We start from the raw sequence: 26,391 nt of genomic DNA, 5'->3' as shown, positions 1-26,391 counted from the left end.
TTCTCTGTTGAAAGTTTTTTTTATTAATTTACGGAATAGTTAATGATTAAGTTGTAGAACAAACCTAATTGTTTTTATACAACAATATAAACTTAATTTAAAGTCACTTTCTCTAAAAAGAAATTAGCAACTATTTTTTTTTTGAATAGAAGAAAATGTTACAGATAGTTCTGATTTTTTAATTGGTGTATTTTTTCTTTATAATGGTATTGTAATTAGTTTTGAAAACTTATATAGCAAACTAGACTTAATGCAGCTAGTACAGTTTTTGAAGGCAAAATTGTAGTCATTGGAGGTGGCAATTATATTTGTAGCCTTATGTTAAAATCAGTTGAAGCATATGATTATTACGAAGATAAATGGTTTTTTTGCCTGATATGATCGAAATTAGATATCTTCATGCTTAAGTTAGTATGGGTAATAAGTTGTTTGCTATTGATGGATATTTCATAGTTAGTAATGAAGTTTTTGACAGTTTTTCTAGAAAGTTTATTTTTTTCAGTCACTTAATCCAAAAGCTATCTATTATTCTACTTTTCAGGCTCTTAGCATTGGGTACAATATTGTAGTTTTCTTTGACATAGACAAAAACAGAAAAGTTTTTGTTTACGATGTTATCAAAAACCATTGGTCAGATCTCGTTGTAAAAGTTTTAGAAAACTTGTCAGGTTTTAGTTGTGCTAAGTAGTCTACATGTTAAAATGTTTTTATTTTTTCTGAATTTACATATTACTGACTGGTTGTTGTGTTTTATAAACTTGTGTATTTGTTAGTTGCGTAGTTTTTGTTAAATGTTTCTGTTGTTTATAAAAGAACCAAACCTTGTATTTTTTTAAATTTTTCTTACGTAAATTATTAAGATGCGAGCAAGCGATTTAAAATACATGTCAACAGTTTATCAGTAAATAAAAACACTCACACATAATTGTTCTTAAAACTTAAGTTGTCTTAACATAATCTGGGTAATATAAAAAATTATTTAAATAGAAATTTAGAAATATATTTTTATGTTGAATTTTACTTAAAATTTTTAATATAATTTTTTATTTATTTTTTTTTCATCGAGGTAAAAAAAATATACCTATTTATTTATAACTTACTATGATGGCAAATATATTTTAAATAACTTGGTAAATAAAGATTAATTTTTAATTTTGATAAGTAATATTAGCATTAACTATTAACTGTAATCAACTGTTTTTAATTTTTAAATTATATCACTGATTGTAATTTTTTTTTTTAAACCATAGATAAGTATACAGCATACTGCTTACAACGTACAGTTTACATACTTTCAATCGTATTTTGTAAGCTATTATATTCTGTAAATATATATAGAATATGTACATTATAAATCCTCATCATATATGAAAATAAGAATTGTTATATAATCAATCAAAAAAAAAATATTACAGAAAGTAAATGGACTTGAAAAAAAAGTTTTAAGCAAAAATGTATTATGCGTTATGATGCTATCATTTTATTTTTGCGTATCAGTTTCTAAGGCTTTTTTGGTGCTTACAATTATTTAAAGGACGTTACATGCGAGTGTTACAATTTTAAATAACCAAGCATTTCGTTACAGTTTTAGATTCATCCGTAGGTTCTTATAAATGGATAAATAATCAAATATTAACCTATTGTAAAAACTTAAAATGTGAAAATTGCTATTTCTAATACACCATCATACAGTTAATTGACTATTATCGTTTTAAAACTCTTATTTACTTTTTAATTCATACTAAAAAGTGGTACAAGTTGTAATTTTAAAAAACAGCTTATTTTCATTCATCATTATTTTCATTTATAAAATTATTATAACAAAATAAAATATAAGTTAATATTTTTTTTAGAGGTCGAGTTTTTCAATTTATTTAAAAAATCCAACGTATAAAAAAAATCTCATTACTTTTTATTGAGTCTTAGTAAAAGAAGTTAAGAGAAGATGTTTTTTTGTCAAAGTTATCTTTAATTTATTAAAATAATCAACTAAAACTAATAAAACTTGTTTTAATTACTTAACTAAGCTCTTTTTTAAGGACGAAACACGGTTTTTACAAAATTAGCTATTTTAGTTGTCTTTAAACTAGTGATGTACCGGACCCACAATTTCAGGTCCGGCCGGACCCGGATCCGGACTTATTTTTCAAATTAGAATCCGGCCGGAACCGGATCCGGACTTTTTTTTCAAATTAGAATCCGGCCGGAACCGGACCCGGACTTTTTTTTCAAATTAGAGTCCGGCCGGAACCGGATCCGGACTTTTTTTTCAAATTAGAATCCGGCCGGATCCGGATATTAGACAAAAATGGCAATATCTGGCCGGATCCGGACCCGGATAGTGAGTCTGGTACATTACTAGAATAAACTAGCCTGAGTCAGAATGAGGTTTTCAAAAACTGAAAAAAAAACTTTAATCTAATAAAAAGTAGAACAGCTAGCCACAAGGTTTCCAAATTTAGGTGCTATTTACAATTAAAAATCTGAAATCAAGTTCGTGAACAAAATACACTAGAAAACTACAAAATATTGAAAATTGGATCAGCTCAAACTCATTCAAAGTCTAAAAGAAAACTAGCCTGATTTTACAAAAAACTAAACTAGCCTGAGGCAGATCAAAATTTTCTAAAATTCCCAAAAATTTTCAAACTAGCAGGGTTGCCACTGTTTAAGTCAATAAAACTAGCTAGAGTGAGTATAAACAAGCCTGAGTCAGAATGAGGTTTTTAAAAACTGAAAAAAATACTTTAATCTAATAATCAGTAGAATAGCTAGCAAAGGTTGACAATTTGGTAGTAAAGTTGTGGACTGATTGTGGTGCACTTAACTTATTAGTACTACCCATCATAATTAAATCCTACCTATTTAATTAATATCTAACAAACACTCAATTCTAACTGAGACTACTTTCTATAATCAGACACGACAGTTTTGAGTGATGAACCTTTTATATAAAACACAACAAGAAATACTAGCATATACAAAATTATTAATTACTTTGGTAACACAAAAAAACTGGAAGCTATTTAAATCTATATCAAAAGACTTAAAACAATAAACTAAAAATTAAATAAAAAAATTAGTAAAAAAGAAACTGTAAAATTTTTAATAAACTATTAGACTAAAAACCTGGCTTAAATATTTAAACAATTAAACACCTGTTTAAATATTCACTTTTAAAACAAAACACTACTTACAATAAGCATTCACAAAAAAGTTCAGGATATTTTGTTGCTAAAAGCTACACACCAAACTAACTAACTGCTTACATATAAATTGCCTGTCATGCTCTGATGTTTTGTTGCATCAGTATTTAGTTTGAAACATTTCGTCATATGATTCTCATTGGCTCGTACATTCAACCGTATTAACTCTAAATATTTTCTGAGCTCAACTTTAAACAATAAATAATGCAAGTATACATTCCAAAGTTTTCAATTTTACAACATACGTAAAGAGTTGCATTTCATGAAATGTTTATTTCATAGTTTAAATGTAAACAAATGTAAATTAGTCACGTGTACAAAATGAGCCAATCACGGTAGGTGTTTAATTTTAACTGACGAAAATGACTCTTAACAATTTACACAGGGTTTGTTTTTGAAAAAATACTATTCAGTATGCTCTTTTTTACTAACTAGATCCGGGTCCGGCCGGATCTCTGTTAGGATCCGGCCGGAACCGGATCCGGACTTTTTTTTCAAATTAGAATCCGGCCGGAACCGGATCCGGACTTTTATTTCAAATTAGAATCCGGCCGGATCCGGATATCAGACAAAATTGGCAATATCCGGCCGGACCCGGATAGTGAGTCCGGTACATCACTACTTTAAACTGATCTTTTCGACTAACAAACATTTAAAAGTATATTAAGTCGAAATCAGTTTTTTTTTAAATAATAATTTTTTTACTAATTATAGGTGAGCTTATTAAATTTTGATGTTTAATTGTAACTTTTAAGACTAAAAGATAGTTTTCGAAATTAATTTTAAGTTTTTAATATCTACTTGTTTATTTTATTTATTCTTTTATTGTTTTACTTTGCTTTTAATTCTTTTAGTTCTATTTTATTTTATTTTATAATATATTTTTAATAATAAAATAACTCAGTCGAATAATTATATTGTCTAAAGTATGAAATCAAGTTTTTAAAATATTTTTTTATTTATTTAAATACTGAACGTAGCTTAAGTTATTATTTGATATCAAATATACATTAACGTTTATAGTATTAATGTTTCAAATTTAATAAAAAATTAAAGTTACAAATTAATATAAGCTAAGTATTATACTTATGGTAAAATATTTTAACCTGTATATTTTTTCGTAATGATAAAAATTTTAAATATAACTCCGATTATAACTAAACTAATTTTTTAGCATCTTTATAATTGTAAAACGTTACTATATATTCATTAATGATTTAAAAACAAAAAGCCCTTTTAATTACTTAAATGTAATCATTTTTTGTGAGCTTTAGTTTATATCTTTTTAAACAATAAAGTTATATGGTTATATTTATTTGAAGAGGGTCTAAATAAGACTTAGTGAGTTGATTAAAATTAGTAAATTAAAATGATTTTAGAATAAATTTAAGTGTTTACAAACAATAATTTAAAATGTTTAATATTTATTGAGAAGTATGAATTGTTTGGTAAAATTAAACTTTAAGTCAATTATTTGAACGTTATTTACTTGAAAAATAAATGTAAAACTAAAAGTAATTATTATATTTTTTAAACATTTAAGATTTTACTAAACTAGCGACTTAATATAAACTAAAATGAAACAAGTAGAACTAAAACATGAAACATAAAATAATATCAAATTAATTCTGAAATGAAATTTCAATTAACTTAGAAAGTTAGTGCAAACGCGACTAATGATTAAATTTGCTAAGGTGATGCCGTACAAATGTGACTCTTTTACTTATTTAGTTGGTATAACCTGATTAATCACCAGTAAGCACATTTCAACCAAAATAAAGTTTTTTTGAACTTATCTAATTACTTATGATGACTTTTTTATACAATACTTAATTTGTTTCTTAAATAAATTGCATAAACACAATTATTATTAAATTTAGATATTTAGTAGTTACTTCTTAAGATTTAATTACAACCATAAACAGTTCAAAGTTTGTTAGCAAGCAAAAAGTTTTAACTTAATATTTTAAATTTATTTCTATTTTACTTTTATAATATTATAGCTGTTGAGTGACTAATAAAAAGCTTTGTTTCGTTCATTTAGTCATTGCTTTGTAGTTTTTACTGTTTACAACAAATATTATTTAAAATTACTATTAAACAAAATAGTATCTGTTTAAAAAATAATAAAAACAAAATGTATACTGTAACTTCTTTTTGACCCTGCTAATACTTGAATCAGTAATTCGCAAATTAATTATTTTATCTAAGATTGTATTGATAAAATATAAAGACTTAGTTTTCTTTAAAGTTTAGTTTGAAAACAACTACTATTATAAGTTAAAAATAAATAAATAAGACAAATACTTTTGTTTTTAAACTGTGATAAATTTTTTGTAGAACATTAGTTTTATAATTCTTTGTCAAATATCCATTTATAATATCTTAAATTTTCTGAAGTTTAGTGAAGTCGCTTTTGTCAAGTTTAGAACCAGAATTAACAATGCAAGAGCGAAAATGTTTGGATTTTCCACTTATAATTTTGTATGAGAACAGGTATTGCAACCAAGATGATTTCGTGTTTTATTTTTTGGAGAAAAGATTATCAAAGGAAACAGTATATCTATTTACGAAATTCTTGGTCCTGATTTTAAATGTGATAATTATACTTCAATGCCATATAAACGTAGTTATTGTAAAACTGCTGTAATTAATAAAGATTTATTTGTTTTTGGTGGATTATCTAAAAATTATATGTACACTGAGTTTTTCAAAAAGTTTTGTAATAGAACTAAAATTTGGTCATCTAAAACGAAACTTTACCAGAACGAAGAAATTACTTGTGTTTGTTCCTTCAAGAAAAAATTATATGTAATTTATAAAACTGGTGGTTGTTTTGTTTATAAATTGAAAGATGACAAATGGTTTATACTACCTGACTCAAAATTCGAAAAATGTAGTGTAGCGTGTACAGTTTTTGAAGGCAAAATTGTAGTTACTGGAGGTGTAAGTAAATTATGTGTGATAAAATCAGTAGAAGCATTTGATTATTATGAAAATAACTGGACAAACTTACCTGATATGATTGAATATAGAGAAAATCATGCTTCAGTTAGCATGGGTAACAAGTTATTTGTTATTGGTTGAATTTATAAATCAAGTTGTGAAGTATTTGATAGTTTTTCTAGAAATTTCACTTTTATTACTTTTCCTACAATTGAATGTTTGAACAAATGTGATGCTGTTTGTGTCGGTAATAAAATTTTAGTTTTTTCTATTTGTTGGAACTTGTCAGGCACAAAAGTGTTTATTTATGATGTTATTAACGACAACTGGTCAGAAACGAAAGTCAAAACTGCGAACATTTTTAACTGCCAAAGTTTTATCAAATTAAACTCAGATTGAAGTCTTGTTAGATTCTGAATTTGTAGATTTCTTTTTGTATTGTGTACATTTATTTTCATACTAGGTTAATTGTTAAAAATTTTTGTTTTACCAATAAATATCGAGTTTGGTATTATTTTAGTTTAGTTGTTTGTCTAGAAGAACTGTTTTAAACTGATTGAGGTGTTTTATACTTATTGCATGAAAAACAATAAATTGGTAGAAGTAGTTAAAGTTAGAATTACTTCTAGTAATTATTTATACAACAGTTAAACTTAGTTTTACTTATAGTAATTAATTCTCTTAACTTTGATAGTCCCTAGTAAACATTTAGTTTCAATAATACCTGTTTCGAAATAAAAAATTATTTCATAAAGCTGAACTACTTTTACTTAAAAATAAATGTTTTGCTTCATTTTACTAAAAGAGCTATATATCAACACCAAAATAAACATTTTTTTTCTAAAGTGAAATTACATTTTTGATTTCAAAAATATATTCAAACTAGTGTTCAGTATATACTTTTCAAAATTGAACTTTTTTTTTGATTCACACATTAACATATTTGATTTAATTTTTTTACATGATTTTTTTTTTGTTTAGAACTTCTATGTCCTGGTCAAGACTTAAAATATATATAAAAGTGGTATATGACTCGATAACCAAAAGGGTTTTCCATGCACTAGGTCCTTTTACTACACTTATGATTTTTTTTGTAGTTCAATCTACAATATATATGTCTTTAAGATTTGATAAGAATTTACAACTGTAAGAAACTCTTAAAATGTAAAACTAGTTTAAAACTACTGATTTAAAAATTTACAAAACATTTTACTTGAAAAATGTTGAAATGAAGAAAATTTATACAAATTTACATCTTTTTAAACAGTTTACAGGTATATTAATATATCTTTACAGTAAAAAGATTGTCATTCCAGACAAGTGTAAGTCTGATAATTGTTTAAATTTCAAATTATTTTTGGAAAACATTAAATAATTAAAAACATTTTGTTCTACTCAACTAAAATATTATATGTAATGTTTAATCATTTGTTTTAAACTTAATGTATTAAATAAACATTGAAGTAAGTAAGTTACGATGATAAATTTAATGTTCTTTACATACTAAAATTCCTTAATTTAAACTTAAGTAATCAATTTCATTGTTAAGATTTATGCTTGAACTTTTAAACAACAGTAGAAAAACTCTGTTTTATATAAGAAAATGCAATGTTTCACAACGTTAACCTGTTTAACTATTTCTTATTAAGTAATCAAAAAAAAAAAGGAACGTTGTAGAACAAACAAGTAGTTGTAGTATAATAGTAATATTACTTAATAATATTTTTATATTTGATATTGAAAAAAATGTTAATAGTTCTAATGTTTTAATATATGTTTATAACTCCTTGTTGTATAAGGTAAAATGTAAAAACACTACAAATATTATTTTGAAAGTGTTAACAAACTCGTTCAAAATTAAATTAAAAATAAAAACAACTTATTTATTGGTTAACAAAAACATTAATTTATATGTGTATAGTTTAAAATCATTTTAATTACACTTATCAAATAACTAAATAGTATTTTTTAACTTACTAATAACTTCTCCCAAAAGTAAAAGAAAGTGTTACTTTAATTTTTCAAACATGTTTATTTTTACTGTTTGCAAGAAACTATATATTTATTTTATTAGTATTTGTAATAGTTTACGAAAATAAAATCACAATTATATTTCGTTTAACTCTGTAGTTAATATTAAATGATTAATAACTTTTAAAACCTGTTTAGTAAGACGATACCCTACTATTAAACACAAAGAATAAAAAAAAAAGATTTGTTTAAAAAAATTTTCTTTTATGTATAGACATTAATAGTTTAGAATAAAATAAGGCCAGTGCTTTGAGTTTGAAACTTAAAACAACCTAATAAAAAATTTAGAAAGTATTTTTTGTAGGACAAAAGTTTTACATTGATTTGTTAAAGATCACTTTGGAATATTTTAAAATTCTCTGAAATTGAATGATACTCAACACCAGAAGTAACAATGCCAGATAGAAAAACTTTAAAACATTTACCAAACGTTTTGTATGAAAATTGATACTGCAACCAAGATGATTTCAGTATTTTAGCTTGTGGAGGAATTAATGCTGATACAAAGAAAAGAGTAATCAGTGTTTTTAAACTACATGGTCGCGAACTAAAATGTAAAAAAATTACTTGCATGCCAGAAAAACTATCGGGTTTTAGAACTGCTGTTATTAAGTCAAGTTTATTTATATTGGGAAAGTTTCCAGATGATAAGATCCATAACTTAAATAATACTGTTTATAAATTATGTAATAAAACTGAAACTTGGCTATGTGAAACGAAACTAGTGCGAAATGACGTTTTTAATGTTTGTTCTTTCAAGAATAACTTGTATGTAGTCTATAAAACTAGTGATTGTTTTGTTTTCAACTTAAAAACTAAAAACTCTATGCAGTTAGCTAAAGTTAAACAAACTAGTTATCATGCAGCTTGTACAGTTTTTGAAGGCAAAATTGTTATTACTGGAGGAAAAAGTTATTGCCATGAATTGAAACAAGTAGAAGCGTATGATTATTATGACAACAAATGGACTGACCTACCTGATTTGATTGAAAGAAGAAGACATCATGTTTCAGTTAGTGTTCGTAATAAACTGTTTGTTATTGGTGTTTATTATAATACGAGTAGAGAAATTTTTGATAGTTTCTCTAGAAAGATTTCAAAAGATATTTTTTGTTCCTCTGTTTGAGCTTTTAGTATTGGCGATAATATTTTTGTTTTTTATAAGAGGGAAAGCAACACTAAAGTATCAAATTATGATCTTAACAAAGATCATTGGAGTGATTTTTATGTAGAACTCTTTAAGAACTTGTCTAATTTTAGTTGTGTTAACTTCCCTACGCGTTAACAGTCTCGAATTACTTTCGTTTATCTTTAATGTTTGTTATGTTTTACAATTTAGAATTTGTTTATCCTTAGTGTTTTGTAAAAACAATCTTTTGTCTATACGAGGAATGTTATTATATAGTAAAAAATTTCTGTGAATAAAAACTTAAACAAAAAACCAAATGCGTGTTACTAGTTCTTGATTTTATATATATAGTTTTATTTTAGCACAGTATCATATTATCTAGGTTAACTATACTTATTAGATAAGTGAACTATACTTAGTGTTAAAGTTAGTCTTATTATATTAAATTAAAAATATTTAACTACAATTACCAAATTTAAAAAGGTTTTAATCTGACTAGTTTTGATTCTCGTAAGATAAAATTTGTTTAAATTCCATATCCTTAAATTACACTATATAAAATATTTATCATGGTTTCAATGTTAAAAAATTAAACTACGCACAATTTAATTGCTATTGCAATAATTATAATATTATATATATTTATAAGTGTTCATTGTTTTTACATAAGCTAAAAACGATCTAACTGTTTATTATAATTTAATAACTTTTTCTAAATTGTAGATATTAGTAAAACTAAGTAAAAGTTTAAAATTAATAAACAGTAACACTTTAAGTATAAACACTGATACGTTTTTGATTAAATATTTTCATTAATGATCAAAACAATATAGGTAATATTAATTACAATACTTTACAAATAATAACTTAAACTAAAGAAGTACGCAGTCTTGTGATAGTTAATGTTAATCTAACTTTAAGCAGTCGTTGCAGAGCTTTTAAAGTTAACAAACATTTCAAATTTTATAAAATTATATACAGAATAACAACTTTATTGCTTATAAAAGCTACCAAGGACATTGAATCGTATCTAAAGTAAAATTCTAGAATTATTATTGATTAACATTAGAACTTATACTTTTTATAAATCATCAGTACATTCGAAACATTTATGCCATCTTTGTTTGTCAAATAAAAGTATGACTTAAACTTTAAAATATATATTATCTAAAAGTTAGCAGTGTTTAGTATAAATTAGATAGTTGAACATAACAAAGCTAAAAATAATTTTAACAACTGTGAAATATTTTTTTCAAGCACAAGTTTTGAACAACTAACAATTAAAACAAGATGTTTTTGTATTAAGAATGATGTTCTGATAATACAATATTTAAGTTGTTTTGAAGATGTAATCAGTAAAGTTAATTTTACATTTAAAGTTGTTTCTAATATATTTTATTGTAGCTAATTTACTGTATAGCTTTTTAAAGAGTACAAAAACTTTAAAACTAAATGTATTAAGTTTACCTTAGTTTATACTACTAAAATATATTGTTATTTAGGTGTTATGTGAAGCACAGACTTTTGTTAAGTATTAAGATTTATAATGAATTTCAATACTTATTAATTCACATTTCAATTTAATTTATTTTACATATATCTTTATATTTCAGTTTTGATAGTTTTTTTTTTAAATTTTAAAATCGGGGTTGAATGTTAATATTCTATGTTTTTTTAGTCTTCAAAGAAGTATAAGAATACAAAACAAAAAGTTTTCAAAACTTCAAATGTTTAGCCTATATAAAACTTTTTGTTTATTTAGACAAATATATATCATATAAAAATATTTTGTTGTTAAAAGTGTTCTATATAAAACAAACAGGGTTAGTTGAAACTTTATTTCAAAATAAATGTTATCTTTAACTAAACTACTAAATGTTTTGCCAAATTTTATATTTATAAGTTTAATTTCTTGTAAATGTCTAGTTTTATTATTTAAAATTTCGTTTTAACTTCATATTTTACTTGTTTTTACAACTTAACTAATTTTATCATACGATTGTTTAGTTAATGACCAAAACAGAGATATTTTACCTCTTAAGTTAAACATTTTTATAAATATAAGATAAAATTCTAACTTAATCATAAAACTTTAGTATTAATAATACTTATACGACTCTTTTTGATATCATAAATATTTCAAACGCAAAACTTAACATTGCTGAATTATTCTTTGTTGTAACTTTTATAATCTATTTTTATTAATTGACTACTGTTATCTTTTTTACTGTTTATAAATCTTATAAACTTGTTTTTATACATTAAAAAAGTTACTTTAATGAGATAAAATTTTCAGTTAAATAACAATTTTATCTAAATTAAAATTTTATTTTATATCCAAAAACATTTACAACAACGAAAATAACAATTTTAATTAAGTCTATGCATTAGCTATTCTTTTTATACAAAGTGCATTGCTTTAAACTATTTATAGCATCAAAACTACCAAAAAGTTAATATATATTAAAATTGATTAAAAATGTTTAAAAATTTTATTTTAAACATGTAATGTAAGTTTATTGGGTTTTATTCACGGAGTATATAAATAAAATAAATTTTATAAGTTATAACTTTTAAAAAAATATATTAAGTTTATAATGACATTTATAATTGTTCTTATTAACTAAAATTTGAAATTTAAATAAACTTATAAATAGCTAGTCTGTTGATCTACTCATAAGTTAGTAGTTGTAGTTAATCAAACATTTTAGTATACATGAAAAAATTGTGAAAATAATGTTTTATATGTTTAATTGTAAGCTTTTTGTTACGGTTAAACTAATAAATTCTGATCTACATATTTAGTATATAAATTTATGCTTCATTTAAAAATTCAAACTTGAAGAGAAAAGAGTTTTAGACTAACTAAAATATTATTTCAAAAAAAAAAGTGTTTAAAAATTTCAAAAGCAAAATATATAAACATAGCTTAAGTAGTTTTTTAGTAATTTAGTAGTTTCAGTACTTAAAGTAGATACATTTTTCTTTGTATCAATGTTGTATAAAGTTTTTGAAGGTATAACAAAAAAATACTTTTAAAAATTTTGCTTTAAATATTACAAGAAATCAACATAAAATATGTAACCAAAATGGTAAAGTTTATAGAGTTTTTTTGATCAACAAACTGTAATTTAATTAATATAAACTTAATTTTTGTTAGTTCTCTAATTTATTTATTTTTAATTTTAGGTGTGCTATTTGTTTAATTTTATATTTTGTCTAATTGTAGGTTTCGTACGTTTAAATAATTTAACAGAAAACTTAAAAAAACAAAAAAATATTCTTTTTAAAATATATTAAGATTTAAATTGACATTTTTAACGCGTATTCCATTTTAGACGAAGTTGTTTAGACGTTGTTTAAGTAGCTCATTCTTTTAATAATAAAATAACTTAAAGTTGTAATATTATATCAATTTTAAGATTTAACCTAAAAATAAAAGTATTTTCGTTCCTTTTAAAATACTATTGTGTAAATCAAATATATTTTATTCATTTTTTATTATAGCATTGTAAATTGTCAATAAACCTTTTTAAATATATTTGTTATATAGTTATCTGTTACTAAACACATAGTAATCTTTTAAATTTCTCTGAAACTAAATGGAGTCGTTTTTGTCAAGTTCAAACTCAATATCAACAGTGCAGGAAAGAAAAGGTTTTGATTTCCCACCGAAAGTTTTGTATGAAAATAGATATTGCAACCAAGATGATTTCAGTATTTTAGTTTGTGGAGGATGGAACGAAAACTACAAGGTTGTAAAAAGTGTATATAAACTAGATAGTCGTGACCTAAAATGTGAAAATTTGACTTCCATCCCAAATGAACTGTATGATTGTCAAACAGCTGTTATCAATTCAGAACTGTTTGTTTTTGGTGGATATTTGCAAAATGATGGCTTTAATAGATTAGTTAGGAAATTTTGTAATAAAACTCAAACTTGGTTACATGTAACAGAATTACAATTTTATTATAAATGTTTTTGTACTTGTTCCTTCAAAAATAACTTATATTTAGTTTATGAAGATAAGATGTTTTTTGTTTACAATTTGAAAAAAGACAAATGGACCCTACTAGCTGATACAAAACAAAAAAGATATCATGCAGCTTGTACAGTTTTTGAAGGCAAAATTGTTGTTACTGGAGGCAATGACGGTAGATCAAAATCTGTTGAAGCATATGACTTTTATGAAAATAAATGGACTTACTTACCTGAAATGATCGAATGTAGAAGTAACCATGCTTTAGTTAGCATGGGTAACAAATTGTTTGTCATTGGTGGAAATAATAACCCGAGGAGTGAATTGTTTGACAGTCTTTCAAGAAAATTTACTAATGTTAGATGTCTAATTATTAATGAAATGTATAAATTTAAATTTAATGCTGTTTGTGTTGGATATAAAATTGTAATTTTTACTGAGTGTTCTATTTTATCACAAACAAAAATATTTATTTATGATGTTGCTAGTGAACGCTAGTCAGATAAGAAGATCTACCAGGTGAATAAGTTGTCTGAATCAAATTACATTAAGTACAACTTAGATTAAAATTAAGTAAAGAACTTCCCTGATAGTAGAATTGGTTTTATTTATTTACTTTACTTTTTCCTTTTTTGGTCATACTGCGTTTTTTAAAAAGATTTTGTTACGTTTAAAATAGTGTTCATTTGTTTTGACTTACTACAATAAATACTAAGTTTGCAACTCTGTTCATTTGTTTATCTAGAAAAATTAAAAATACAAACGTTAAAAGTAGATTATTTTAATTTCAATAGAACTAATGATTCATAAGTAAAAGTTTAATTAAGTTACGTAATATTAAGCTTAAAGCAAAAATAAAAAGATTTAAAGTAAAGCTTGATTAAGTATTATATAAACTTAAAAAGTTTTGTCGTAATTTTATACTTTTTCTGAAATTTTATATAATTTATCTAAACCAGGTAATTTTATTTTTTGTTTTTTAATTTCATCGCAAAATGTTTGAGGCGTTTAAGTTTCAGAAAAATTAAACAAGTTACAGTAATTTTATGATTTTCAATAATTAAATAAAAATGATCGTACACGTATGATATAATTGAGCGAGTTCTTGTTTAAAAAAAAATTATAAAAAATAAACAATTTAGACCTAACAGAATAAATACTTTTATTTAAGTCTACCCTCTGAGTAAACAAAACAAATATTTATTAAAACAACAGTCTTCATAAAACATGTGTTAAATAATTTGAATAAAATTTAGCGAATTGTATAACTATTGATTATGAATCCAATTCGAGAAAAATAGTCGTAGTTCTTGTAGTGATAAATATTAATGGCAGAAAATCATAAAACTATATTTTGTGTGAAAAAAAAAACTAATTTCAATTAGTACTAGTTCTTTCAAACATGTGTTAGTTATTTTATACAAAGTTTTTTATTATTATCAAAGTAAGTGATTTTTTTGTATCTACTTATTTTATTAAAATTCGTATTCGAGGTTTTCTTTCAAAATAAGCATTTTTTTGTATTATTTTGTAAAAAAGGTTGACCAGTTTCAAACCGAATATACGTTTAAACGTTAAAGTATTGATAATTAATTTTAGATCGTTAAGTTTTTTTTATTTAACTAGTTGTTTTCAAATCTTGTTACATTTTAACTGCACCAAATTTAATATAAATATTCATAAAACTAAATATTTTTCTTCTTAAAATAGCTCGTAATCGCGAATCGATTTCGTAATTTCAAGGAATTTTGATAAAACTATACAGAAAAGATGTCTTTATTATTCATATTAATTTTTTTCGAAAAGTTAGAATATTTCAATGAAAGTTTCTTTGATATTCCTAAATCATAACACAAATTGTTTTTTATTTTATTAGATTTTACCATTTTAAATGATAACACTTGAATATCCATAATTTTTAAAATGTTAATATTGTATTTTATAATTTTAATAAATTTATTTCTTATTTACTCTAGAAATTTATTTTATAAACAAGTCATTTAAAGTTAACTTTTAAGTTGCTAGATTTTTATTTATTACATTTGAAACAAACTTATTTAAAAATTTTTGAGATAGTTATTATCATTGAAAAAAGTTAGAGTAAAGAAATTAATTTTATTCAAGAGTACTTCGAATTACTATTCAAATTATTAATGTACTATGAAAATAAAGACAAAAGCAAGCAAAAATACTTTATTTTTTTTGATATTTAAATAATATTGTGAACCTTTTGTGACTTAACTCTAAATAATTCCAACTCAGGTAAAATATGTCACATTAACTTTTTATGAAAAAATATAAACAAACTTATTAATCAAGTCTTGTGTTTCGGTAATTTTTTAGAAAATAATAATGTCATTAAAAGTTTACAACACTTGTTTATTCGTATCTAGTATTCAAAAATTTCTTTAAAACAAAAAGTTAAATTAAATAACTTAAATAAACCAATTTTAAAGGTCAAAGTAAAAGAATACCTATTAAAAATCAGAATTTTATTACCAATATTTAATTTTAAGACAATGATAAATTTTAAAAGTTTATTTGTAACTCTAAAAAGCTAACCTCATTATAGTTTATGTATTTTAGTTTCTAGTAAATAGTTAGAGATTAAATATTGTTTCAATTTTTATTTTGTAGGTGATGACTCATTCATCTACTATATTTAAAACTTTAATACTGAACAAAAATGCAAACGTAATAATCATTAAAATAATGAAAAATAAAAACTTTAAAAACATTTCATTTATAATTGGTGTTATTAACTAAAAACTTAAATTTAAAACTATTTAAAAATATTTAGACTGTTGATAAAATATTACTCTTAAGTCAGTCGTTGTACTTAAGCAAGTATATTAGTATAAAGGAAAAAAGTTAGAATATTTTTGACCTGCTAAATTTATGATTTTTGATACAGTTAAAATAGTAAATTATAACCTACAAGTTTTTGTTTAATATGAAAACTTATGCATCATTTAAAATACAAACTTAAAGAAAAAGAAGTTTTCTACCAACTTAAAGTTATTTCAGAATTTTTTTTTAATTTCATTAGTGAAATATATAAATGTGGCTGCATTATTTCTTTAGTAATTTAGTAATTTTAGTTGAATTAGTGGTCAAAAAATTCTTAAAAAATGTTGAATATATTCTTTTACGTATAGTTGTAGATACGTTTTCCTTTGTATTAATATTGTATAAAGTTTTTAAGGTTTAATACTTAAAAATACAGGTATTAAAAAAAAGCTCAATTTGAAAGATTAGAAAAACATAAAATATGCAATCAAAATAAAAAAATTGTTATAAAAAGTTTTTCTGATCAACAAACCATAATATCATTAACTAGTTGTTATTTTAATTATACGTGTGTTTATTAATTTTGTATTTTAGGCGTAATAACTGCAACCTCTTTTATTATGTCAATTTATAGGTTTCGTACGTTTTAAATAATTTACTAAGAAAGTAACCAAAACATTAAAATAAGTTTTCTAGTAAAAATACGATAAGATTTTTCTTACAATTTTATACGCATATCTCATCTTTGACAGAGTTTAGACGTTGTTTAAGTAGTTGTTTCTTTTAATAATAAATAATTTAAACTTAAAATCTTATATCAATGGTAAAACTTATCTTAAAAATAAAAAAATGTGTTTTTTTAAGTTCTTCTGTGTAACCTATTTTTTTCAATATAGCATTGCAAGTTGCCAACAATTTTTTTAATATATGTGATATATAGTTATCTGTTACACAACACATATTAATCATTGAAATTTCTCTAAAACTAAATGGAGTTGTTTTTGTCAAGTTCAAGTTCAATATCAACAGTGCAGGAAATAAAAAGTTTTGATTTTCCACCAAAAGTTTTGTATGAAAATAGATATTGCAACCAAGATGATTTCAGCGTTTTAGTTTGTGGAGGAAGGAATGAAAATTTCAAGATTGTTAAAAGTGTTTATAAACTAGATGGACGTAAATTAAAATTAAATAATTTTACATCGATGCCAAAGGAACTGTATGACTGTCAAACAGCTGATATTAATTCAGAACTATTTGTTTTTTGTGGATATTTGCAGAATAATTGGTTTTATGGATCAGTTAGCAAATTTTGTAATAAAACTCAAACTTGGTTACATGTAACGAAATTACATTTTCATAAATTTGCTTGTAGTTGTTCCTTCAAAAACAACTTATATGTAATTTGTGGAAACAAGATGTTTTTTGTTTACGATTTGAAAAAAGGCAAATGGACCAAACTAGCTGATACAAAACAAATAAGATATCATGCAGCTTGTACAGTTTTTGAAGGAAAAATTGTTGTGACAGGAGGTAGTAGTAGAAAATCAGTAGAAGCATACGACTATTATAAAAATAAATGGACAAATTTACCCGATATGATTGAAGGAAGATACATCCATGCATCAGTTAGCATGGGAAATAAACTGTTTGATATTGGTGGACACTATGTTACAAGTTGTAAGGTTTTTGACAGTTTTTCCAAAAGTTTTACTTTGTTCGAATCAAACATTTATTCTCGTCGCGTGGAAGCTGTTAGTGTTGGTTATAATATTATAGTATTTTCTATGGAGAGTAGAAAAACAAGAGTATATAAATACGATATTGTCAATGATCATTGCTGTGAAATGGATGTTGAAATTATAAAAGATGATGTCAGTTGTGTTAAGTATGCTACATGTTGACAAAATACTACTTTCTTATTTTTAACTAATTTTTAACCATTTTTATATTTTCAAAACTATATATTATTTGCCTTGTTTGTGTGCATATTTCTTTTGTATATTTATTCTGTACATATGTTAATAAACTTTGAATGCGTTTTTCTGTACTCCTGTTTATTTTTACACCTTTTTTTATAAAATACTTTCATATTTATAAAAAAATAACTAACTAAACATTTAATAATTCTCAAATATTAAATATATCTATATAAACAAAGTACAGTATAAGATACTTGGTATTTCTAATTACTGTTTAATAAGTATATTATGCTGTATTTATACTTTTAAAATATAATGCTAATGAGTTTTACTATTTAATAAGTTTTTTAAACTAACAAGAAAAATGTTTATAACAAATATAAACTTTAATCCTAATATGTATTTAAAAGTTTGAGCCATTGTAAACTATTTAATTCTTGACTGCTAGACTTATATATATAATCCGTTATGATATAATCCATTAATGATATAATCCATTTCTCGCCACTATGGCACAAATTGATTTTAAAAACTTAACCTTTTTATTTTCTAAATTTATTATTTGAATATTGTATAAAAAAAGGTTAAAAACTGGTTAAAACTACAATAAGTAGAATCATTAGATTATAATGAAAACAAATAGACGAATTTACCAGATATGAAGAAATATAGATATTATCATGCTTCAGTTATTATGGGGAACAAATGTTTTGTTTTTGGTGTTTTAATTTGTTTTGTGAAGTGTTTGACATACTATTGATATTAAGACCGGCTAATTAAAACTTTAACTATGACTTTACTGTTTGAATTGGTCATAGTGTTATATATGAGAGTTAATGACACAAGAGTAATAATCTAAAAAAAGCTGGAATAATAATCTAACAATCAATGGTTGTAAAAGTTATAGATATCTTGTCACGTTCTAGTTGTTATAAGTATTCTAGCGTTAACAGTCTTCGATCGTTCTGATTTGTCTATTAATATTTTTTTTTTGTTTTATTGTCTTGTATTTTTCTTATTTGTTGGTTTGTATGAAGACACTGTCTTGTTTTTGTTTTATATATACGAAGTATTAGTGTTTGGTATAAAATGTATGTTGAAAGTGTTAACCTACAAAACAAACGTGTTAATTTTACATATATAACTTTTTTAGCACAATGTTGAATTAAATTTATTCGATCGAATTTTTTTAAAAATATTTATAAAGATTTTTCTGTAACTGTTTACGCAATTCGCAAAATTAAAATTTAAGTTAAAATTTTCTTTTATCTTGAAATAACAAGATATTAAAAACTAATAGTCAAGCTTTAAATGTATGCAACACGGATAAAATTTGAAATCTAATTATAAAGATTAACATTTTCTCCACGTTAACAATAGTGTTTGTGATTACTACAAAAGTCAAAAATTAACTAGCCATTAATTTACTAATTATTTTTAAATTAAATATATAAGTAAAGCTGAGTAAAAGTTTTACAACTACTTAAAATAGACATTTTAAATATAAACACTGATTTGTTTTTAATAAAACGTTTTCATTTATGATCAATACATTGTAGGAACTATCATTTTATGAAGCTTCGTAAATAACAAGCTATACTAAAAGGTACACAGTCCTTTGATAACAACAATTTTTTCTATTCAAAAACATTTTAAATTATATTTTTGCAATACAGCCAAGTTGCAATTCATTCAATGGTATAAAAAGAACTTAAACAAGGTGTGACATAAGTACATTTAAGTCATTATTAAGAAAACGTAAAATAATTCAAAAAATAAAAGATTACATAAAATAAAAATATTAAAACATAGTTCTTTATCATAATTTGTTTCACATTGGTTTGAAATGATATTTTTTTTATACTTCATATTAATAAAATATCTTTTAATCTTATTTCAAACAATTATTATACAGTTTCAGTAAGTATATAATACTTAATTTCATTATCTAAAATTATTGCTAGAAATATTATAAAAATTAAATGTATTACAAAAATACTAAAGTATACTTTTAATTAGAATCAAGTTATTTATTGATCTTATAAGATTAAGAAAAAACTATCGTTTTAAATTTTTTATATAAACTTTTAACTAACGATACACTAAATAAATTAACGGTCAGATATTTAAAACAATTTGCAAAATAAAGATTACTAGTATCTGTAACATAATTCATTTGTTAAATTCTTCAATTGTAGTACAGAGAAAAACGAAATGCAATTTAATTTCGTACAATTGTTTCTCATATTACATATATGCTGATTAGTTGCTATCAAAAAAAAAGTATAAAAAGATTATAGCCCTACTTTTTATGTCTTTGAGCAACTAAGAGGATAATTACAAAGCTCTCAACTAATAAAGGTGGGTTGGTGTCACTTTTGCACGGCGTCAGTTATCTAATACCTAGACCTAAATTTTATATTAAATATAATCTTAATGCTAACTCTAAACTCGCACGTAATAGACGCTTCGTGCAAAAGTGATGTTCCGTGGAAAGTTATCTTCGTGCAAAAGTGACATTCGTACATAAGTGTCTTCGTGCATTAGTGACACTCATGCAAAATTATCTTCGTGCATAAGTGAATTACATAAATACACATCTTTTGACGCCTCTGTTGATAATTCTTTTCTACAATAAATTTAATATTTGTATATAATAAATGATATTGTCTTATTTAGAAAAAATTATATAGTTTTATTAGACATTAAAAACTAATTTTCTTTCAAATAAAACATTACTCACAATAATAAAATATAACGTAAACAAGGATTTAATTGTCAATTTATATAATAGCACTAAAGTCTAAACTAATTTATTATGAGTATTCTTATTTATTACTTATTTATTAAAATCGTTTATAAAATCAGTATACAAAGAAAACTGTTTAACACAAACTTAGTAACTACCAAAAGTTTTTTAAAAACATGTTTCGAAAACACAAAAAATAGTTAGAAATAAGTCAAAACATAATTTTAACTATCAATGAGTTAATATGTAGAATATTTATTACAAATAACAACAAAAAAACTTATCTAAAGCTTATTATCAAGTTCACATCAATGGTTGTTCATTAAATTGTGAATGTGTACTCTCGTTATGAAACCACTCTTTGAAAACAATATAATGTTAAAGCCAATATAAACAACTTGTGCAGAAGTTTGATTGACAAACAAAGTAAATGTTCTTGTATGACTGTCGAAAATTTTACTACTTAAATTACTACGTCCACTGATAACAAACAATTTAGTTTACCCATGCTAACTTAATCATGATCTATTTTCTCTCAATCATCTCAAGTAAATCTTTATTATAAACTACTGATATTAACTCAAATCGTACAACCAGTTAAAACATTTTTACCTTTTAAAACTGCGAACGCTGCATTTTGTCTGATTTGCATCGTTTTAACTTTTTGTTTAATTTGCAAAATTTCAAATTATAACAAAACATATACCTCAAATAAAACTACTTCAATTTTTTTCTAAATTAAAATATAGAGCATTACTAAACAATAAATACATTTAAACGTTACATGTATAAACTATTTTAATAAACTACAAATATAAAAAAAACAAATACAAAAATAACTTTGACTTAGTTAGTTGCATTCTGCACGACCAAGTTTAGTTGTATTACAAAACTTTCTATTATATATTTACCCAGTTGTTGTTACTAGTTTTAATTTTACAATTATGTTTTTTATAACTTTATACAATTACGCCATATTAAGTTTTAAAAAATCTATATCTATAGTCAAAAATGCTTAACAGTTCATTTAACTTTTGACAAAGAATCAGAGATAAGATTCGAAAAGCTTGAATTTTACAAAATTTTTAAAGTAAGTTATTTATATGTTAAGTTTCAAGTGACAATTAAATACAAAAAAAAACATTTCCGACAAAAAACTTTAATAATGAATTATAAGCGTTGTTTCGATACTTTTCATCATTAAAAATTTTATATTATCTAGTTTTATACTTTTGGCTAACCTTAACTAACTTATTTATATAATTGTTACGTAACTAATCTTGTTAAAGAAGTGTTAAATACTAAAGGATATATACTTTTTAAGAGGTTATTACAATGCATTTTGTGTAGGTTGTCCATTTAATTTATTAAATTAGTCTAATCTTTAAATTACACAACAATCATGTTGATCAAACAAAGATACGTAACAAAATAGCAAACTTATTTATTGAAATAAATGAAAACGAAAAACAACTATACTAATTTAACAAAATTTCATAAACAAAATATTGTCTGTAATAAACTATAAGAAATTAAAACAAATATCAAACAGAGAAGCTATTTACTCGATGATAGTTTGAATTAAACTTAATATAACTTGACCAAATTAAATTGTTCACAATTTCAACTTTCTTTTCTGACCAATTGTTTTGAATAACATCATAAATAAATACTTTTGTTTCCGATGTCTCATATACCTTAAAAAATACTAAAACTTTATTACCAATACAAACAGCTTTACTCATTGATGGTATCATAGTTTTTGTTGTAGCAAAGTTAATGTAAGAAAATTTTCTTGAAAAACTATCAAAAACTTCACTGCTTGTAGTTCTCCATCCACCGATAACAAATAACTTGTTACCCATACTAACTGATGCATGGTAATCTCTTTCTTCAATCATATCAGGTAAAAAAATCCATTTATTTTCATAATAGTCATATGCTTCAACTGATTTTGATCTACCATCATCGCCTCCAGTAACAACAATTTTGCCTTCAAAAACTGTACAAGCTGAATCTTTTCTTATTTGTTTTGTTTTAGCTAGTTTGGTCCATTTGTCTTTTTTCAAATTGTAAACAAAAAACAGTTTATCTCCATAAATTACATATAAGTTATTTTTGAAGGAACAAGTACAAAAATATGTATAATATAAAGGTAATTTTGTTACATGTGACCAAGTTTGAGTTTTATTACAAAACTTTCTAACTGATCTATCAAAGCAATTATTTTGCAAATTTCCACCAAAAACAAATAGTTCTGAATTGATAACAGCTGTTTGACAATCATACAGTTCATTTGGCATGGAAGTTAATTTTTTACAATTTAGACCACGACTATTTAGTTTATAAACACATTTTACAACTTTTTTATTTTCATTTCTTCCTCCACAAACTAAAATGCTGAAATCATCTTGGTTGCAATATCTATTTTCATACAAAACGTTTGGTGGGAAATCAAAACCTTTTCTTTCCTGCACTGTTGATATTGAGTTTGAACTTGACAAAAACGACTCCATTTAGTTTCAGAGAAATTTAAAAGATTACTATGTGTTTAGTAACAGATAACTATATAACACATATATTTAAAAAAGTTTATTGACATGTAATAATAAAATATGAATAAAATATGTTTGATTTACACAATAATATTTTAAAAAGAACGAAAACAATTTTTATTTTTAGGTTAATCTTAAAATTGATATAATATTACAACTTTAAATTATTTTATTATTAAAAGAATGAGCTACTTAAATAACGTTTAAACAACTTTGTATAAAATGGGATATGCGTAAAAAATGTTAATTTAAATCTTAATGTATTTTTGACAAATTTTTTTTTGTTTTCTTTAGTTTTCTGTTAAATTATTTAAACGTATAAAACCTACAATTAGACAAAACATGAAATTAAACACATAGCACACCTAAAATTGAAAATAAATCTTTTTGAGAACTTGCAAAAATGAAATTTATTTTAATTGAATTATAGTTTGTTGATCAAAAAAAATTCTATATACTTTACAATATTGGTTACATATTTTATGTTGTTTTCGTTTAATACTTAAAGCAAGTTTTTAAAAGTATTTTTTTGTTATACCTTCAAAACTTTCTACAACATTGATACAAAAAAAATGTATCTACTTTAAGTACTGAAATTACTAAATTACTTATAAGCTACTTTAGCCATGTTTATATATTTTGCTTTTAGAATTTTTAAACATTTTTTTTTGAAATAATATTTTTATTAGTCTAAAACTTTTTTCTCTTTAAGTTTGAATTTTTAAAAGATGCATAAATTTATATACTAAATATGTAGATTAGAATTTACTAATTTAAATGTATCAAAAACCATAAAATTAAACATATAAAACATTATTTTTACTTTTTTTTTCATATATACTGAAATATTTGATTAACTTCAACTACTAACTTATAAATAGATCAACAGACTAGCTATTTATAAATTTATTTAAATTTTAATATTTAGTTAATAACAACAACTAAAAATGACATTATAAACTAAACATATTCTTTAAAAAATTATAACTTATAAAGTTTATTTTATTTATAAACTCAGTGAATAAAAACTCAAAAAACTTAAATTACATGTTTAAAATGAAAATTAAAAATATTTTTTAATAATTTTAATATATGTTTACTCATTTGTAGTTATGATGCTATAAATAGTTTAAAGCAATTTACTTTTTAAAAGAATAGCTAAAGCATAGACTGATTAAAAATTTTTTATTATCGTTGTTGTAAATGTATTTAGTTATACAATAAAATTTTAATTTAGATGAAATTGGTATTTAACTCAAAATTTTATCTCATTGAAGTAACTTTTTTAATGTATAAAAACAAGTTTATAAGCTTTATAAAAAGAGCTTTACCAAAAAAAGTACCAAAGATAACAGTAGTCAATTAATAAAAAGAGATTATAAAAGTTAAAACAAAGAATAGTTTAGTAATGTTAAGTTTTGCGTTTAAATAATTATGATATCAAAAAGAGTCGTATAAGTATAGTTAATACTAAAATTCTATGATTAAGTTATCAAATCTTAGTTGGCTTTTTTAAAATATATAACTCAAGATGTAAATTATAACTGTTTTTTTTGGTAAATGTAACGTCGTGCAAAAGTTTTGACGTGTAAAAATGTCGCCGTGGAATAGTGTCTCCTCGTGCAAAAGTGACCCTCCGTGCAAAAGTGACACCGTGAAAAAGTGTCTCCTCGTGCTAAAGTGACCCTCCGTGCAAAAGTAACGCCGTGCCAAAGTGTCCCCTCGTGCAAAAGTGTCTTCGTGTAAAAGTGACGCTCGTGCAAAAGTGACCTGTTCCCCTTTTACCCGTCTAACAAGAAAAGTCCATCAAGTTCACATAGCTCTGCGCCCTTGTAACATCCCTGCGCTACGTCAAAAAGTGAGTTGGTGGAATTTACTCCCTTTTTACGCCACAGAGCTCCTTGTTTGCAGAGTACCGATTTGCAGGCATTTTTTATCAGGCTTAAGTCCTCGGCAGGTACGCTAATGTAATTTTTAGCAAAGTTAAGTGATTTAATCACCAACTCATCGCTAATAGAAAGATCGACCACATCAAACTTAAAAAAGCTGTACTTCTGTTCTTCCAATCCACTGAACCAAATTAAGACTTGGTCTGTTTTAGTCCACTGCATAAGTTTGGATTTCAGACGCACAGCTTTGTTAATGTTGTCGATTTTAACCTTATATATACGTCCTACATCAGGGTTAGTTGGGATAAACACTCTACATTTAAAAAAATTCTCTTTGTGGTCTTTAACTGTTATATATGCACTTTTTAATGTTAGTTTTTTATTTTGTCGTGTTTTTCTAATTTTTTGTTAAATTTTTAAATAAAGCTTGTATGTTTATTTCATTTAAAGTTGTTTTATTACTTGTTTTGAAGCTGATGATTGCATAAGCACGAAACTCGAGTCCTTTAAGTTTTACATTTTGAAATAAACCTTTTTATATATATATATATATATACTAATTATTATATCATATGACAACTCGCTATTTTTGCTACAATTTTATTATCTTGATTGTCTAATTATAAATAGTTTAATAGGGAAAACTTTGTGGAACATTGCATTTAATTTAAACATAGTTGTTGTACTGTTTACAGAAAGTTAAAGCATAGATTTTTACAACAAAACTGATTACTTTTGTTTGAGTTTAAAATCTAAATTAATTAAGAAAGTTTAGTTAATCTCCTTCACTTACTTACTTCATTGTTAACTCACCACATCAAATTTAAAACAAATGATCGAATATTTCATACTGCATTTTAAACAAATAAAAGAGAATATTTTCATAGTTCATATTATTTCCAAAAACAATTCAAAATCTTAACAAGTATCAAACATAAACTTATCTGAGATAATAATGTTTTTACTATTGAAACATATTTATTAACCTGTAAATTATTTGAAAAAATTCGTAAATAGATGTTAATTTTAAAAAAGTTCTTTCATTTTAACTTTTAAATGAAATTCGTTTAAACATTGTATAGTGTTTTATAACGTTCATAAAACGATAAAAATCACTAGTTTTAAGTGTAGTTGTACTTTTAAAGAATTTCTTTGTAATGTAAATTTATTAAAACTTAAGGAAATATGATCAATCCT

General features: G+C 23.7%; 1 protein-coding gene across 1 annotated transcript; it reads left to right on the top strand.

Annotated features, from left to right (window-relative positions):
* Positions 1–12,914: 12,914 nt before the first annotated feature.
* LOC145832676 (kelch-like protein 25) lies at positions 12,915–17,983 on the top strand. Its single transcript, XM_082939977.1, has 3 exons — positions 12,915–13,188; positions 13,438–13,611; positions 17,583–17,983. The coding sequence occupies exons 1-3, from the start codon at positions 12,915–12,917 to the stop codon at positions 17,981–17,983; spliced, it is 849 nt and encodes a 282-aa protein (XP_082796103.1).
* Positions 17,984–26,391: the final 8,408 nt, after the last annotated feature.

Source organism: Thalia democratica, chromosome 3 (assembly GCF_965202585.1).
Source record: "Thalia democratica chromosome 3, ktThaDemo2.hap1.1, whole genome shotgun sequence".
NCBI classification, from domain to species: Eukaryota; Metazoa; Chordata; class Thaliacea; order Salpida; family Salpidae; genus Thalia; species Thalia democratica.
Note: the sequence above shows the minus strand (reverse complement) of the source record. Positions and strands in the feature narration are given on the sequence as shown.

Bases quoted from the DNA above. Each gene is read 5' to 3' on its own strand.
- LOC145832676 (XM_082939977.1), top strand. From the start codon at position 12,915: ATGGAGTCGTTTTTGTCAAGTTCAAACTCAATATCAACAGTGCAGGAA. The intron at 13,189-13,437 runs GTGGATATTTGC...CAGTTTTTGAAG, and splicing joins TTCAGAACTGTTTGTTTTTG to GCAAAATTGTTGTTACTGGA. The intron at 13,612-17,582 runs GTGAATTGTTTG...CAGCTTGTACAG, and splicing joins TGGAAATAATAACCCGAGGA to TTTTTGAAGGAAAAATTGTT.